The sequence below is a fragment of the Lactuca sativa genome, chromosome 1 (genome assembly GCF_002870075.4).
Source record: "Lactuca sativa cultivar Salinas chromosome 1, Lsat_Salinas_v11, whole genome shotgun sequence".
Classification (NCBI taxonomy): Eukaryota; Viridiplantae; Streptophyta; class Magnoliopsida; order Asterales; family Asteraceae; genus Lactuca; species Lactuca sativa.
Window position 1 is genome coordinate 4,403,290 of NC_056623.2, and position 15,781 is coordinate 4,419,070.

General features: G+C 36.1%; 3 protein-coding genes across 5 annotated transcripts; all 3 read right to left on the reverse strand.

The window, feature by feature from the left end:
- Positions 1–7,176: 7,176 nt before the first annotated feature.
- On the reverse strand, positions 7,177–7,986 carry LOC111909283 (uncharacterized). Its single transcript, XM_023905071.2, has one exon. It carries the CDS (start codon positions 7,984–7,986, stop codon positions 7,177–7,179), a length of 810 nt encoding a protein of 269 aa, XP_023760839.2.
- LOC128125989 (uncharacterized) lies at positions 7,986–9,269 on the reverse strand. The gene is made up of 3 exons (XM_052763660.1): positions 9,118–9,269; positions 8,615–9,053; positions 7,986–8,465 (listed from the first exon to the last, which is right to left on the reverse strand). Exons 1-3 carry the CDS (start codon positions 9,267–9,269, stop codon positions 7,986–7,988), a joined length of 1,071 nt encoding a protein of 356 aa, XP_052619620.1.
- A 2,999-nt stretch (positions 9,270–12,268) lies between these two features.
- LOC111909317 (F-box protein FBW2) lies at positions 12,269–15,517 on the reverse strand. 3 transcript variants are annotated; one of them, XM_042895794.2, is made up of 5 exons: positions 15,202–15,517; positions 15,087–15,115; positions 14,810–14,973; positions 13,836–14,155; positions 12,269–13,263 (listed from the first exon to the last, which is right to left on the reverse strand). In XM_042895794.2, the coding sequence occupies exons 4-5, from the start codon at positions 14,141–14,143 to the stop codon at positions 12,633–12,635; spliced, it is 939 nt and encodes a 312-aa protein (XP_042751728.1). In that variant the 5' UTR covers positions 14,144–14,155; positions 14,810–14,973; positions 15,087–15,115; positions 15,202–15,517; the 3' UTR covers positions 12,269–12,632. The 3 variants fall into 3 exon arrangements, with proteins under 3 accessions (XP_042751728.1, XP_023760892.1, XP_023760891.1); XM_023905124.3 differs by lacking the exon at positions 15,087–15,115; XM_023905123.3 differs by lacking the exons at positions 14,810–14,973; positions 15,087–15,115.
- Positions 15,518–15,781: the final 264 nt, after the last annotated feature.

Here is a 15,781-nt window from a genome sequence, read left to right on the forward strand (position 1 = left end):
GCATGCTGTTCTATCAACTGAGAATCATAACATAAACTTGTATGGGTATTTTGGGGTACTTACTTGAGCTCGGTTGATTGCATGCACCACACCTCTTTTCTCTTTTCAAAGTTCTTTTCTTTCTGAATTCTGTTTGCTTTTCTAAAACTGTTTTTCGTCCTCAAAATTCTTTTTACAAAACTGTCTTTTCACTTTTGAAAACTTTTTATCCGACCCCTCAGTTTGATTTCAAGCACACCCGAGAGTATGCCCGAATCCCTCAAACCAAGGCTCTGATACCAACTTGTAACGTCCCAAAATTTAAGACCAAAAATTTCTTTTTAATAAAACATTACTTTAAACAAAGACATCATTACAAAACATAATCTGAGTATAAGTTTTCAAAACACTTGTTTATTATCAGAGTAAACATTCCCAGGCTGACTAATCTATGGTGTGTGCCATGCGATCACCCCGAGCTCCTCCCTCCGCTACCGGAAGTACCTGAAAACAAAACTGAAAACCGTAAGCACGAAGCTTAGTGAGTTCCCCACCTTACCACATACCATGCATAACCACCTACTGCACATACTGGCCATGCCCGCTATCCGGGGCCTCGCCCCTTACTTCGGGCCTCGCCGCTCCAGGCCCCGCCTGGCTTCGAGCCCCGCTCGGATACAGATCTGTTTCACTTAGGCCTCGCCTGTCACAGGGCCTCGCCCACTAACATATAATAGCACATAAACATATCACGTAACATTACATAAACTAAACATATACTCACAACTCTTGCTTTAAGGCCTCGCCTATCTTTGGGCCCCGCCCGTGTCCTGCTACTGGTGAGTCATGGAACCTCATCCATACTCCTGCTAATAGTGAGATACGGGCCCAACCCACCCTCACTCCTTTCCTAACTTGGGCCTCGCCCCTGCTCTGCTGCTACTGAGATGTGGAACACCATCCACACTCTGCTATTGGTGAGATACGGGACCTCGCCCACACTCACCTCCCTACCAGGCACATACAAGTATCACACAGACAACAAGTATAAAATATCACATAAACCGCTCCTTGGGCACCCGCCCTCTATCATTGGACCTCGTCCGAATATCCTACTAGCATACTGTGCCTAGGGCTAACCCCCGGGTCTTCTACTCATGACTACATGGGCCGGCATTGTGGCCGTAGACCCATTCATACAAAGGGAAACTCACCTGATACTGCTGAACTGCTGTTGCTAACCCCTTTGACCGCTACCTGACCACTGAATCCGAACTGCTGCTCCGCTAGCTCCCCGAGCTACCAACATCAACATAACACTTAGTCTAACTGACCTTCAAAGGTCAACCAAGCCAACTCTGGTCAAAGTCAACGTCCTGGTCAGAGTCAACCTTCCAGGTCAACCCTACTCGTCGAGTCACCCTACTGACTCGCCGAGTTCATAATTCCAGAGTCCTTCCACTCGCGACTCTACTCGCCGAGTCAGCCCCTGACTCGTCGAGTCTACTGATTCCCGATTCCTGTCCTGTCCAACTCACTGAGTCCTGGCTCGACTCGCTGACTCGAGACTTAACTCGAAGGGTTTGGGACCACGCGACCTGACTCGCCGAGTCTAAGAACAGACTCGCCGAGCACACGACAATCTTCATCCAACTCGCTGAGTTGTTCATCCAACTCGCCGAGTTCAAAACTATCTTCATCCGACTCGACGAGCTGTTCATCCCACTCGTCGAGTTCCTCCTCATCTTCAAGCTACTCGCCGAGTCCACTCAAAGGACTTGTCGAGTCCCTTAAGATCCACTTACATGCAGAGGACTTCCGAGTCATGCATGGACTCCAAACTGTAGATCTACCCTTCCCAAGCCTATTCCCCACGTAAAGTTGCAAACTTTACGTGTAGAGAGGGAGATCTAGGCAAAATGCACCAATAACTAGGGTTTAAGACCAAGAGGCTCTAAAATCCACCCAATGGCTGATACTTTACGGGATTCTAAACCAACACAAGCATGGATCTGAGGTAGCAACCTCAGATCTGGACTCAAGCTTGAACTTGATCTTAGGCATGGCTTAAAAGCCCCAAAACTCATAACCAAAGAATATCTAAAGGAGGGAAACGAATTGATACCTTCCAATGCTCTGAAATGTTCCCCAAACTTTAGATCCAAAGCCACTCCTTGATGCCTCCAAGATTCCCACTTCTTCTTCTTCTTCTAAATCACTCAAAAATGGCCAAAAGCATGAATCATCACAATGGGGGCTTAGGGTGCGGCGTTCTGGGTGTGAGAGACAGTAAAGGAGCCCTAGGAAGAAGATTGAGACGTTTAAATAGGCTCCAAGCCCCGAGTTTAGGGTTTTCCTCGCACAGACCAGACTCGCCGAGTCCACTTGGCCGACTCGCCGAGTTGGTCACTTACTCCTCGACCCGGACCCCGCTCCGACTCGCCGAGTCCTTCCTTGGACTCGCCGAGTCCCTCTTAAATTTAGGGTTTCCTTTACTTTCTTGTCTTTCAAAATCTTGGGTGTTACAGTATGGTATGTGGTATGATGGGGGAACTCACTAAGCTTCGTGCTTATGGTTTACAGTTTTGGTTTCAGGTACTTGTTTTCGAAGGAAAGGAGCCGGCTGGATCACAACGCATCATACTATGTTTTCCGCACATGAGATCTTTGGGATTACACTCTGATATGGTTTTATGATAAAATGCTTTGATTATTGACACTTTGGTTTTGACATGAGATATGAATATGTATGTTTTCTTACTGAAGGTTTTATATTATAACTTAATCAAAACGAAATTTTTGGCCTTGAATTTTGGGTTGTTACACAAAACTTAAATTGTAAGCACTAAGTTTAGTGAGCTCCCCCAAACTACCACATACCATACAATAACATATAAAGCGCCCATTGCATCGGACCGAAGTCCGGAACTAACTAGGGCCTTGCCCAGTGCATCGGACCGAAGTCTGGAACTAACAAGGGCCTTGCCCACTACATCGGACCGGAGTCCGGAACTAACTAAGGCCTTGCCCACTGTATCGGACCGAAGTCCGGAACTGACTAGGGCCTTGCCCACTGCATCAGACCGAAGTCCGGAACTGACTAAACATATCATAACATATAATATGAACACATATACTGCATACTGCATCGGACCATAGTCCGGAACACATAACACATACCATACATGTATCACAAAGACACCAAGCATACTGAACTACTGCATCAGACTGTAGTCCGGAACTACTGCATCAGACTGTAGTCCGGAACTACTGCTAACTAAATGGGCCGACATTGTGGCCGTTCACCCGTTCCTACTAAATGGAAAATCACCTCGTAAGGCTGGCTGCTGAAATGTTGCTCGGGAACTGCCTGACTGCTACTCCGGTAACTTCCCGGCTACAATTCCCAAAAGACACTTAATCAAACACTGATAACTAATCTTATGGTAAAATGACTATTTTACCCTCTAGTCAAAGTCAACAATTCGTTGACCTGACTCGCCGAGTTGGGCCGCCAACTCGTCGAGTCCCAATCTTTCCTTCTACTCCCCTTCCCGACTCTACTCGTCGAGTTTAACCAAAACTCAACAAGTTCTCCTTCGTTACTGATATCCTGCCCACCTTCAACCGACTCGCCGAGTTGTATGATCAACTCGTCGAGTTCACCTTCAACGTAAGAACACGTTGTGTCTGTGACTCACCGAGTTATATGAACAACTCATCGAGTCTGTTCTTACAAGTAAGGAGATTGCCTTGGACTCACCGAGTCAGAGCGTAGACTCGTCGAGTCCCTCTACACTCAGATCCATGTCTTCACTCACTGAGTCTTTACTCCACTCACTAAACAGACTTGCTACTACTGAACATGGAATCTAAGACTCGCGACCCGACTCGCCGAGTCAGACGAACGACCTACCGAGTCCTTTGCATGCAGTTTCTATTCAGTTGATTCTAATTAGTTTTAGTGCATCCAATTCATACATCTGGGTTTCTGGGACTATTTGAACACGCAAAGTTGCTATCTTTACATGTATCTATGATGCAATGAAGCAATAACACTCAAACTTGGCTATTATGGGGGGTTACTTGAGTAGAACAAAGCCATGGCTGCCAAAAGATGGCCTTCTTGAGCTCCTGGAACTCAAGAGAGGCTAGATTCGAGTATGGCTTGTTTACAAAGCTTCATCACTAGGTATTTGGGGGTTTTGAGCTCAAACCCATCAATTTGGGGACAAACTAGATCAAGCAATACAATAACCAAAATGAAAGCTTTATTACTAGAAAGGATGGCTAAAGAGGAGTATAATCTGGATCTACTTCTTCTTCCTTGAGTTCTTCTACCTTCTCCTTCTTCTTCTTGCTCAACAATGCACCAAGATTCATTCACAAGGGCATAGATCACTCACACACACTTCAAGGAGGCTAGGGTTTCAGGAATAAGTCTCTGAGAGGTGAAGGAGGCTGGTTTGGGGCTATAATGGTGTTTAAATAGGGTACACACCCTGAAAATTAGGGCTTCATCCAGACTGGAGGACTCGCCGAGTCCGAAATATGGACTCGTCGAGTCGCCACGCCATCTTCACGTGCTAACCCTGCTACTCGACGAGTTAGGGCCGCTGACTCGTCGAGTAGCTTCAAAAATAAGAAGGAAAAATAATACTTTAAATGCGCACCAGGAACAAGGCGTTACATTAAACAACTTTTTTGCACCTAATTTTGTTTACATTTCAAACAACTACTTATGTTTAGCCAATTTCACAAAAAAATGGCATTATCTTTTTGCAAAATGACAAAATTATGTTATGTTCAAAAGGCTTCAAAAGGGAGTACATGAGGAACCTTCAGGCTTACTTAGAAGAATATATGAACTTTAGGTCCATCGTTTACAAGAAAAAAATTAGTTTAACAATTATGATGATAATTATGGACTTATAATAATACCTGTAATTAAGTTATATCTCTCTCTTGAAATGTTAATTATGCATTGAACATAAATAAACTAGGATTGTTGTGATTTTTTTTCTGTTCATTTGCATTCCTGTCATGGCAGGTAGCAATTAGTGAGTCTTTGCTAGACTCATTTGAGATCTACACACTATAATCTATTTATATGTTCAATAATTCTGCCAGATAGTAATTTTATAGATATTTTTGATGTTAAATCTGTGCACCATGAATAAATTATTTATGTAAGTATCAATGTGCAGGAGGATCTTATGTTGTTAGTTCCTTATACTAAAGGACCAAACAAGAAGCCATATATGGCTATAATCAAGGTATTTCGGTTTGGTCTATTTTTTCTAAATCAAAACTTGCCTGGATACTTGATGTCTTGATCCATAAATTACATATTATTCACATATGAATAACATGTAAATCACAATTACACGTGATTCACATGTAAAGCACATGTAATTCACATATGAATAACCTATAATTCATACGTAAATCACAAGTTGGTCACATATGATTTACATGTAAATCACATTTACACGGGATTTACATGTAAATCACATGTAATTCACATATGAATCACATGTGATTAACACGTAAATCACATTAGATTCACATGTAAATCACATATGATTCACATGTAAATCATATGCGATTCACATGTAAATCATATGTGAATCGCATGTGATTCATATGTTAATTGCATGAAAATCACATATGTATTTTTGTGAGTGTTTTTGCACCAATCATTTTTGTGAGTGTTTTTGAAGAAAATAAGAAAATATTGACACGAAGACATGAAAACGCTTTGAAATTTGTAGCATTTTTATTTTTTATATTTTATTTTGTATCAAAGAAAATACTTATACTATTATGTTTATAGAGTAATTAATAAAAATGAGATTTTTTTGGGATTTACTTACGAATATTATAGTATAAGAAATATACATATATGCATTTGAAAAAAAAATATGCATATATGCACCTAAATTTTTTTAAAAAAAAATGCAGTTTTTTTAAATAATTGCAGTTTTTTTAAATGCAGTTGTTTTTTTTGAAAAAAAATATAACTTTCTTTAAAAAACTTGCAATTTTTTTTATTAAATTGCAGTTTTTTTGAAAAAAAAATGCAATTTTTTTTTAATTTGCAATTTTTTGAAATTGCAGTTTTTTTTTAAAAAATATTATTTTCAATTTTTTTTAAAAAAATTCATGTTTTCTAAAAAAAATTAAAATATCTGCATTTAAAAAAAAACGAAAAATACTATATTTAAAAAAATATGAAATTTTGATTTATGATGTAAATTTATAGACATTTATATTAATATATTAAATAACACAAAAAAATTAAACATTAAATGAAATTGGTAAGATGACGATCGTGTTCTTAATGAATTATTTTTGATCCAACGCTCTTTTTTTGATTCTCGATTTCTCGAAAAAATATACGTTTTCAACTGATCTCAACCCTATTTCAGATTTTTTAGGTTTTATTTACCAAAATAACCACTGAATTTAAAATGCCCCTATTTCGGATTTAAAGCTAATCATTTTTGTTATCTCGTTCGGGACTTCAAAATGTTTATATTTGAAAACCTCAAGACTCTGTTGCAAACGTTATTTGAGCCAATGGGGCGTTGGGCATGTGCTCATTTGAGGCATGGATTACAACTTAGAATAAAGAACAACTTAGAGCTTTTTACTTTATAAATCGAAACAGACTTTTTTTTTGTCATAAATACATATTAAGAAATTTATTTTTGTCAAAAAATGTTTTAGCCCGGAATGAAATATCTATTTTGATGTATTTTCATATGACAATAAAATAGTTATAAAAAGAAACAAAAAATAGTTATAAATAAATAAAGGGACATTGAAATGGAATGTTTCTAACTTGATAAACGGAGAAAATATTTGTTATTATTTTATTTCCTCTTGTGAATATCCATTCAAATAACATACATCCAAATTTACACGTGAAAATAATATTTTTCTAATAAAGAAAAGCATATTTTCCAAAATATTTTGGAACACTGATCGTTAAAAGAATGTATTAACAAAATCCATGATTTTCAGGGGCGGACGCAGGAATTAATAATAGGGGTTGCATAATTTTTTTTCCCGTCACACATAATATAAAACATTAAAAAAAAAAAAATTCGGTCAAACATAATATAAAACATCTATTCATCTAATAATTTTTTTTTTCTGGTTAAACATAATATAACAACGATATACTAGAATTTAAATTTGTCCTCTTCGTGCAGACATCTTTTGAAACCGCTCCATTACTTTTTCATTCTCAACTTTCGCAAGTGTTTCGGTCTTGACATTACACAGCAATGCGTCGTTCAAAAATTCATCGCCAATTTTGTTACGCAAGTCGGTCTTCAAGAGCTTCATCTTTGAAAAACATCTTTCTACACTTGCGGTCGCTACAGGTAATATCAAAGCCAACTTTAATAGCTTATAAACCAAAGGATAAGATCGATGCTTCCCCGTACTAACCATCAAACGAGAAAGGTCGGAAATTCCTTTCAAACTAGCGAAACGCTCATCTTTGATGCAAGAGTGATAAAATATCTCAAGTTGTCCTTCAAGGTCTATCATATATGAATCATCAAAGTCATACTTGTATAACTTACCCAACTTCAATAACTTTGATTTGTCAAATTGTGCAAATGAATCACAAGGGCTCAAAGCACCCATGTATTCTAGTAATTGGGTGCTTGTTTCACTAAATCGATCCCGATATTCTGTAAGTTGCATATCTACCACCGTGTTGAAGATTTCAACCTCAAAATGAAACATATTAGTCTTTGTAGTCCTACGGTTTCTCGCACCAATATACAACTCTTCCATATCCAAAGTATCAATTTCGTGTGTTTCACAAAAAGAGGATACTTTTGGCAAAATGCTAGCAAACCCTATGTTTCTAAAAGATTGCAATGCCTCCATTGTCCCTCTAACCATCGAAACCGCTTCTAAAATGTCTAGATCTTTTCCTTGAAGTTGCTTTGACAATGTACCCGCGAGGTGTAAAATGTCATACATCATATGTAAGTAAAACACGAACTCATATGATTTAAAATATGATAAGATTCCAGATGCTTGTTGACGGTTGCCAATGACCCTCCCTCCTCTTTCACAAAATCTAAAACTACAAGAACATCCGCAAATAACTTCATCAAACTTGTGAGTGTGTTGAAATGTGAACCCCATCTTGCTTCTCCCGCTCGAACAAGTGTAGTCTCTTGATTTAACCCTCTTCCGGTTTCAAGTTCACCAATACACAAGCCTTTTTGCACCCTTTCTCTTGCTTGCTCTCGTAGTAAGTCTTTTCTTTTACACGATACACAAACTACATTAACCACCAACGAAATTTGCTCAAAAAGGTCACTAACACCATCATGCTTCTTTGCTACAGCCACAACTACTAATTGAAGTTGGTGTGCAAAGCAATGTACATAAAAAGTCGTGTATTCTCTAGTAATATCAAAGCTTTCAAACCATTGAATTCCACTCGCATATTGCTAGCCCCATCATAACTTTGTCCTGTTATCTATTAAAATTTAAAACAATTAATATATATATATATATATATATATATATATATATATATATATATATATATATATATATATATTAAATTGAAATAACAAAAAAGTACAGAATAAATTACCTGACTAAAACTCAACTTGTTACTTGTAAGTACTTCATTTATGGCGTTTTTGAATGTCAAAGAAGATGTATCCTTCACGTGCACTAGACCTATGAATCTTTCTTTCACAAAGCCAAGAGTATCGACATAACGCAAAACAATAGCCATTTGTTCCTTTTTTGAAACATCACTAGATTCATCAACTAGTAAAGCAAAAACATCTTGACCAATCTCTTCACGAATACTCAAAAGTACTTCTTGTGCAAAACATTGCACAAGTTCTTTTTGAATTTTAGGGGAAATTAGTTGATTGTTTTTTGGAGCATTTTCTAAAGTATTGTTGAAAATATCTTCACTAGTCTCTCGAATGGCTTTTAACACTTCAATGTATAGCCCTCTATTTTCCGAGTTAACCGACTCGTCATGACCACGAAACGGTAAACCGGTTTTCAATAAAAGTCTAACCAACAATAATAGAAACACGTAATCGAGTTTTATATTTATGATCCTCTGCCTCGGTTTGCCTCCTCAAGACTACATTGATAGCTTGTTTTTCCCTCATTAAAAACTCACACTTTTCTTTTGCTTTGTTGTGAAAACTATCAATACCACCCACATGAGTCCGAAATGCATCTTTTTTATTCCAAGTATCCAAAACCTTGAGAAACAAATACATCTCTCCCTCCTTTTTGTTCCATGAGGTCCCCACACAAATAACAATATAAACAATATGCACTATCCTTTTTCACACTATATTCCAACCAATCAAAGTCATCAAACCATGAAGGAACGAATCTTCTAAATCCATTACCTATTTTTTTTAGGAAACTTATGTGCCCTTACTTGACACGGTCCTTGAAGCAACTATGCTCTTCTTACATCATCTCTTATATTTGGTTAGTAACTTGTAATCAATGGCCTATCCGCCGGGTCCTTTGGAAGACCCTTCAAGTCAACATTATCATTAGGTTGGTTAGAGCATTGTGTTTGTGGAGTTGCATTAGAAACCGAAGGGATTGATTGATTGGTGATTGGTGTTTGTGGAGTTGCATTAGGATTAGAAACGGAAGGCGTTGATTGATTGGTGATTGGTATTTGGGAACATTCTTCATCACTTTCATTAGGATTAGGTCTTTGTCTTTTGGTAAAAAACCACTTAGTTTACCCTATAAAAACATAACAATGATTTCAATAAAACAACTTGCTTTCACCTAATCAAACAATAAATTCAATAAAAACATAACAACTACACCTGATCAAACAATGATTTCAATAAAACAAGTTGGTTTCACCTAATCAAACAATAAATTAAATAAAACATATCAATTTCACCTAATCAAACAATCAATTCAATAAAACAAGTTGCTTTCACCTAATCAAACAATAAATTCAATAAAACATATCAATTTCACATAATCAAACAATCAATTCAATAAAAAACATAGCAATATAACCTAAGCAAACAATATAACTTCAACAAAACAAATCAATTTCACCCAAGTCAATCACTAACTTCAAAAACACATATCAATTTCAAATATCTTAATGAATTGGTAATTGGTAAAACTTACTTGCTTCATTATGAAATCGATCAAGACATCAAGTATTGTGAATTGTGATCCATCAAACCATTGAAATCGATCAAGCCTCAGCCCTCAAGGTCGATTGATCGATTGAATTTTGGAGGCAAAAGTCGATTGTGAATCGTGCGTCGCCCCTACCCCTGTGTAATCGTCGATGGTGTTTTTTTTTTCTTTTCTTTCAACCGATGGATTAATTACAAATTCACAATTAGGATTATTGGGTTGTCTTTTTTACAAGCAATTAGCTCAATTGCTAATTTATCAAATTAAGTTTCATTTGGGTATTAGGGCTTTAGACAATTGGACTAACTACAATTGAATAAAACATTTGGCTCGTTATTATTATTTTTTTTTCGTTCGGTAATTCCCGAAAGAGTGACAATATTTTTTTTATGTAGTTACACAATTTTTTTAGTAGTTGCACGATTTTTTTTACGTAGTGGCACAATAGGTAAAAAAAAAAATTATACTTCGTACGCGGAAGCTAGGTGTTGCCGGTGCCACACCGGGCACCTAGCTAGGACCGCCCATGATGATTTTATCAAATTTCAAGAATGGAATATGTAATTTAACATATATTTATGTAAATTAGATTTGGTGTCTATATATGTTTATTTACCAAGTTATATGAATTCTCAAAATATGATTATATACTCTATCAAAAAAAAATATATATATTAATCAAGAGTACAACGCATATTTGAAACCATCTTCAGCCGGTAATATCATTTTTGTAGTAAAAATGTTGTAAAAGGTGGTGCTAATTATGACTCATTACATCATTTTTTACAACAAAAATACTCTAAAGTATAGTCTACTTTTATAACCTATACATGTCTTTTAAATACTTATTATATTTATTAGCTTTTTGAAAAATGGGCTTGCATTTTTTTATGATAATAATAACTTAATAAATTATATTATTACATATAACCAAATAATAAATTATTCTTATATAATTAATTCAAATCAAGTTAACAACGCAAGACATAATATTGGGTTAGAGCACATTGATGCTAAAAATAATACAAAAAATAGGATTTGATGTGGGTTAATCAACGGATTAGTGGTTAGAATTTAGTAAAAATCGCCAACCTCCGGATCAAAACTTAGGACTTTCGCTAAATAGATATAGTCTCTACCAAGTGTGCTACTTAGTATGATGACAATATATTTTATGGTATTTGATGTTATCATTTACAATGTTTAATTTTATATTAAATTTAGTATTGGTTGAAAATGTGTATTCTACTATTCTATGCTTAGTTTAGTACTTTAGTACAAATACCATATATAGGTTTAAATACATAATTATACAATCATGTTTCACTTTTATCGGTGTATATTATATTTAAAACAAATCATACAGCCCCGTTTAAATATATTTCGACAATATACATTATTAATTTATTATAACGACCAACCTCTTAGATAATGATGGCATGGATCGTTTTATATCGTTTTACCATGTCCGATAAATATATTTTCAATTCAAAGCAACATTCAACTTTATGAGTTAAACTGATAAAAACAAACAATATAATTATGAAAATATACATTTTAACAGTGTATCATATATATTCCATTACGTACTTAAATTCAGAAGCAGTGTACGACTTAATAAGTACAAATATACCATTTTCCAGCTTTATCAAAATAGAAAGATGAGACATCTTTAGCTTAAATTAACAAAGCTAGAGCATGCTACAACTTGTCATGCACAATGTACAAACGAATACGACATCAGCTCTTTTGTTTGGGTCCACTTGATTTCAGAATATTGTACAACTGAGAAACACAGTACAATTATTTGTTTTGCACGGGTCATTTTAGCTTTTGGGAATATGATTTGCATATAATAAGACTAGGGCCATTTCAAACTGAAATGTACAATCTTTACTTCACAAAATACAACTCAGTCTAACTTTATCGACATTTAGTTACCCTACCTCTACAATGAGTAATTACCCACTTTACAACTTGTAATGCATGCAGTACAAATCAATATAGCGTTATCAAATATTGTTGGAAATGGAATGGGTCTCTTTGATCCCAAAAAGCCAAAACAATGTACAACAATAAAAGCACGATGTGATAAAAGTACCATAACAATATATAACTTTTACTGCATAAGATACAAGTCAATACATAATGTTCAAGATTCAATCATTTTTGCCCTAGGAAAAGTAATTCCCACTTACAAAGATAAACAAAACTTCAAACATCATTCATAATAATCGACATACAAGAAAAGTTTTTTAAGTACTTAGAAACAAGCGGTTTCTAGCAAGTAATGTAATGTTATATCTTTCTAAACTTATTTTTTTAGCAGAGACTTGACAGATAAAAGTCTAAATAGACATTTAGACTTTTTATCAGTATTGTCAAGTGTCTACTAAAAATATTCTTTTATAAATAAGTTGAGACGAATATAACATTACTCTTGCCGAAACCCCTCAAACCCAACCATTACTATAGTTCTCATTAAACCCTTCATAAAACCTAAGTTCTAACCTCCCTCCAACCCTATCTTCATCATCATCATCATCAATATCATCATCATCATCCCATAGCCCATCATCCAAACTCGCATAATCATAAAACGAATCGGTATCCGAATAATCCGAGCAACTATGACCTTCAAACTGATCCACAACATGTGGGCCCAACACCTTAACCATTACAGCCCTCTTATCCAGCCAATCTTGATCAAGTTTCACATCCCAACACCCTCTAACATCCAAGAACTCAAGCTCCTTACACTTCTCAATGATCTCCACAATGTTCTTTGTGTCAACACAGTTGTATGCCATTTCAAGGTGCTTCAGTTTGGACATGGTGGCGGCAATTGCCACCGCCTCCTCCGCCTGCGGCCGCCGCTCTTGGATGTCAATTGGATGCATGTTTCGCCGGAATCCCACCAGAGACTTGCAGGATTTCCCGATTGCAGATAGTGCACGTGCACTAATCTTGCGACAGTAGCTTAAGTCCATGAAGGTTACAGCCAATAGCTTTGTAGATATTTGTTCCACAATGGTATCACTGATGTTACATCTTGGGATTTGGAGTGTTTGTAGCGATCGACAACTGGGGTGCCCAAGACAAAGAAAAATCAGCAATTGAGAGTTGTTAGCGTTATTATGATTATCGTAGCTACTATTGTACTTGAAAAAAGCTTTAATCACAATAATGGTCCCTAGACTATATATAAATACAATAATAGCTTCGAATGATAAAGAACACGGATAAGGAAGCCAAAGGTTTAACAGAATATTGTACTCGCGAGAAATCAGTGTACTTTACACGCCTAAACATGAAAAAGAGAGAAAAACGACAAGAATAGTCCCTAGACTTGTATAAATACAATAATAGCTATAATGATGCTAATTGATGAGGTGTATTTGGCAAATTCTGATTTTTATAGAAAGTAATATATGAAATTAAAGGTAAGATACTACTACCCTTGATGTCGGTTTTGTTACAGCTAGTATCAAACTTATTATTTGAGTAGATATGGGCTACATAAATACTAAATAAGTTAATCGCAATAAATACAAAAATCACTTTTAAATCTCACGTTCAAACACATGTAAATTTTAAAGTATGAAGAGAGAGAGAGAGAGAGAGAGAGAGAGAGAGAGAGGGTTTGTGTGGCTTACTGATCTGCGAGAAATGAGAAAGTGAGATCATTGAGGATGCCGGAGACAGTGATCTCCCGGAGGGCGCCACCACTTCTGGTAACAAGGAGTCGGAGCATATGGTCAATGTGATCAGGGTTTGACCGATAGCTCCAGTCAAGAATGTTGATGTTTTGCCAACAGTAAGGACCCAACACTGCTTGATTCCATGATTTGCAGACTCTTGGAACGATTGTGAGAGTTTCTTGAAGAGAAAGGTTGCTGAAGATCAAACCAAGTGCATCGGGCAACAGATCTGCCCAGTTCCTATAATTCACCCCTGCTTCCATTTCTTACGTCCCCTGAAGAAAGAAAAAAGACCGATTGATTCAATGGAAGGGTTCCCACTTCCCAAAGTCAAATTTAATAAGTTCAAAATACTAAATTCTCACTCAAGATATTAGCTTTTTAGCTGATTTTCTTTCTGTTACGTCACTATTTAATGAGTTTAAACTGGAATTTTGATGGTTTAGTTTATAAACAAAGGAAATCTGAAAATTTTCAAATTCAAGATTATTTCATTTGACCTTCGCAGTCAAAGGTGGTTAAGACAGGAAGCGTTCTTGAACTTTCCAGTTTGTGGAGAAAGAAGATGGGATTTTTGAAAACAAGTTAATCCAGAAAGATGTGTACAAGAAATTCACAAGCATTTTTGAGTTGATAAGTCAAAAAGTTCAAATCTTGACGTGTGTTTTCAAAGAGCTCAGATCGAAGAGTAGTTGGTGGCCAAAAGTCAAGTGACTAATCAAAGCTAGACGAAGACTAGGGCTTTGACAACATGAGGTTTATATAAATTTTCTTGATTTGTTTAATAAAATACCCAATTAAAGAATAGAAATTTGACAAGAGTCGAGTGACTACCAGAAAATGGATTATTTAGACATAAATCAGAATAAAAATCCCAACTTTAAGAACGAAAGATGGATTCACACATGAGATCTTGAAAAAGAACCAACCTTTTTACCAAATCAAGCACAAAAAGTGAGTTTTGATGCTAACAACCCTCCATATTTGATGAAATTCAACTCAAGAATCATGAATCAAGGAAAAGCAAGTGAAGTGAAAAGACATTTCCATCCCCAGTCACACCCATCTCAAATCTCAAATACCCACAAATTTCCTTCAATCAAAACCACAAAAATCAAAACTAAATGAACCCCCCATTTCAAAATCCAATGCCATCTTTAAATCAAAATTTCAAAAGAAGGTGAAAAAAAAAGAGTATAGAGATACCCAGTTGAGATTTGTACGCAATGTTCTCGCTTCCCATTAAATGAAGCAACAAAACCAGATTTCGATCATAATCAAGAACCGAAAAAGCATAAAAAAAAACTACAAGATATGTTACCTTAACAAGTAGAATGTGTCTGGTTTCTTTGGTTCAAAGGTCTATATAACGGATCAAACACCAAATAATCTGCCAGATTCCATGGCGTTTTCTTGCACGGAACAGAGAGAGAGAGAGAGAGAGAGAGAGAGAGAGAGAGAGAGAGAGAGAGAGAGAGAGTTACAAGAAAACCAGAGATGGAAATGCAAGATAAGCAGAAACCCAACAATAAAAGCAGGAGAAACAAAGAAGTGAAAGAAATAACAAAGTCACAAAAAGTAAAAAGGCTGTATATTTGTATTTGTATTTGTGGCTTGTGAGGATAGAAGAAGTTTACTACTTGCTATTGTATTTTAGTGAGTGAATGCTCCTAAAGAAAATTGTTCTTCTCAGAGAGGAGTAGGTGGTGGTTTTATTGAGCTTTTACTATTTCCAGATCAACAATCTTGAAACCTAGAGTAATGTACAAGCACCAATGCATGTTGCACAAGTTATGATATAAACAGTTTCCTGTTTTTAGGAATCTGGGTTGTTGAGAAAGGAATTACCTAAATGAGATAGTAGGGTGGAGTGTCAAACAAAGTCATCAAATGCTTGTTTC

Coding starts and splice junctions, on each gene's coding strand:
- LOC111909283 (XM_023905071.2), bottom strand. CDS start 7,986: ATGTATGACATTTTACACCTCGCGGGTACATTGTCAAAGCAACTTCAA.
- LOC128125989 (XM_052763660.1), bottom strand. CDS start 9,269: ATGTATTTGTTTCTCAAGGTTTTGGATACTTGGAATAAAAAAGATGCA. Junction 9,054..9,117: donor ATCAATGTAGTCTTGAGGAG/GCAAACCGAGGC, acceptor ATTGTTGGTTAG/ACTTTTATTGAAAACCGGTT. Junction 8,466..8,614: donor ACAAGTTGAGTTTTAGTCAG/GTAATTTATTCT, acceptor TGATGGGGCTAG/CAATATGCGAGTGGAATTCA.
- LOC111909317 (XM_023905123.3), bottom strand. CDS start 14,143: ATGGAAGCAGGGGTGAATTATAGGAACTGGGCAGATCTGTTGCCCGAT. Junction 13,264..13,835: donor TTCTCATTTCTCGCAGATCA/GTAAGCCACACA, acceptor TGGGCACCCCAG/TTGTCGATCGCTACAAACAC.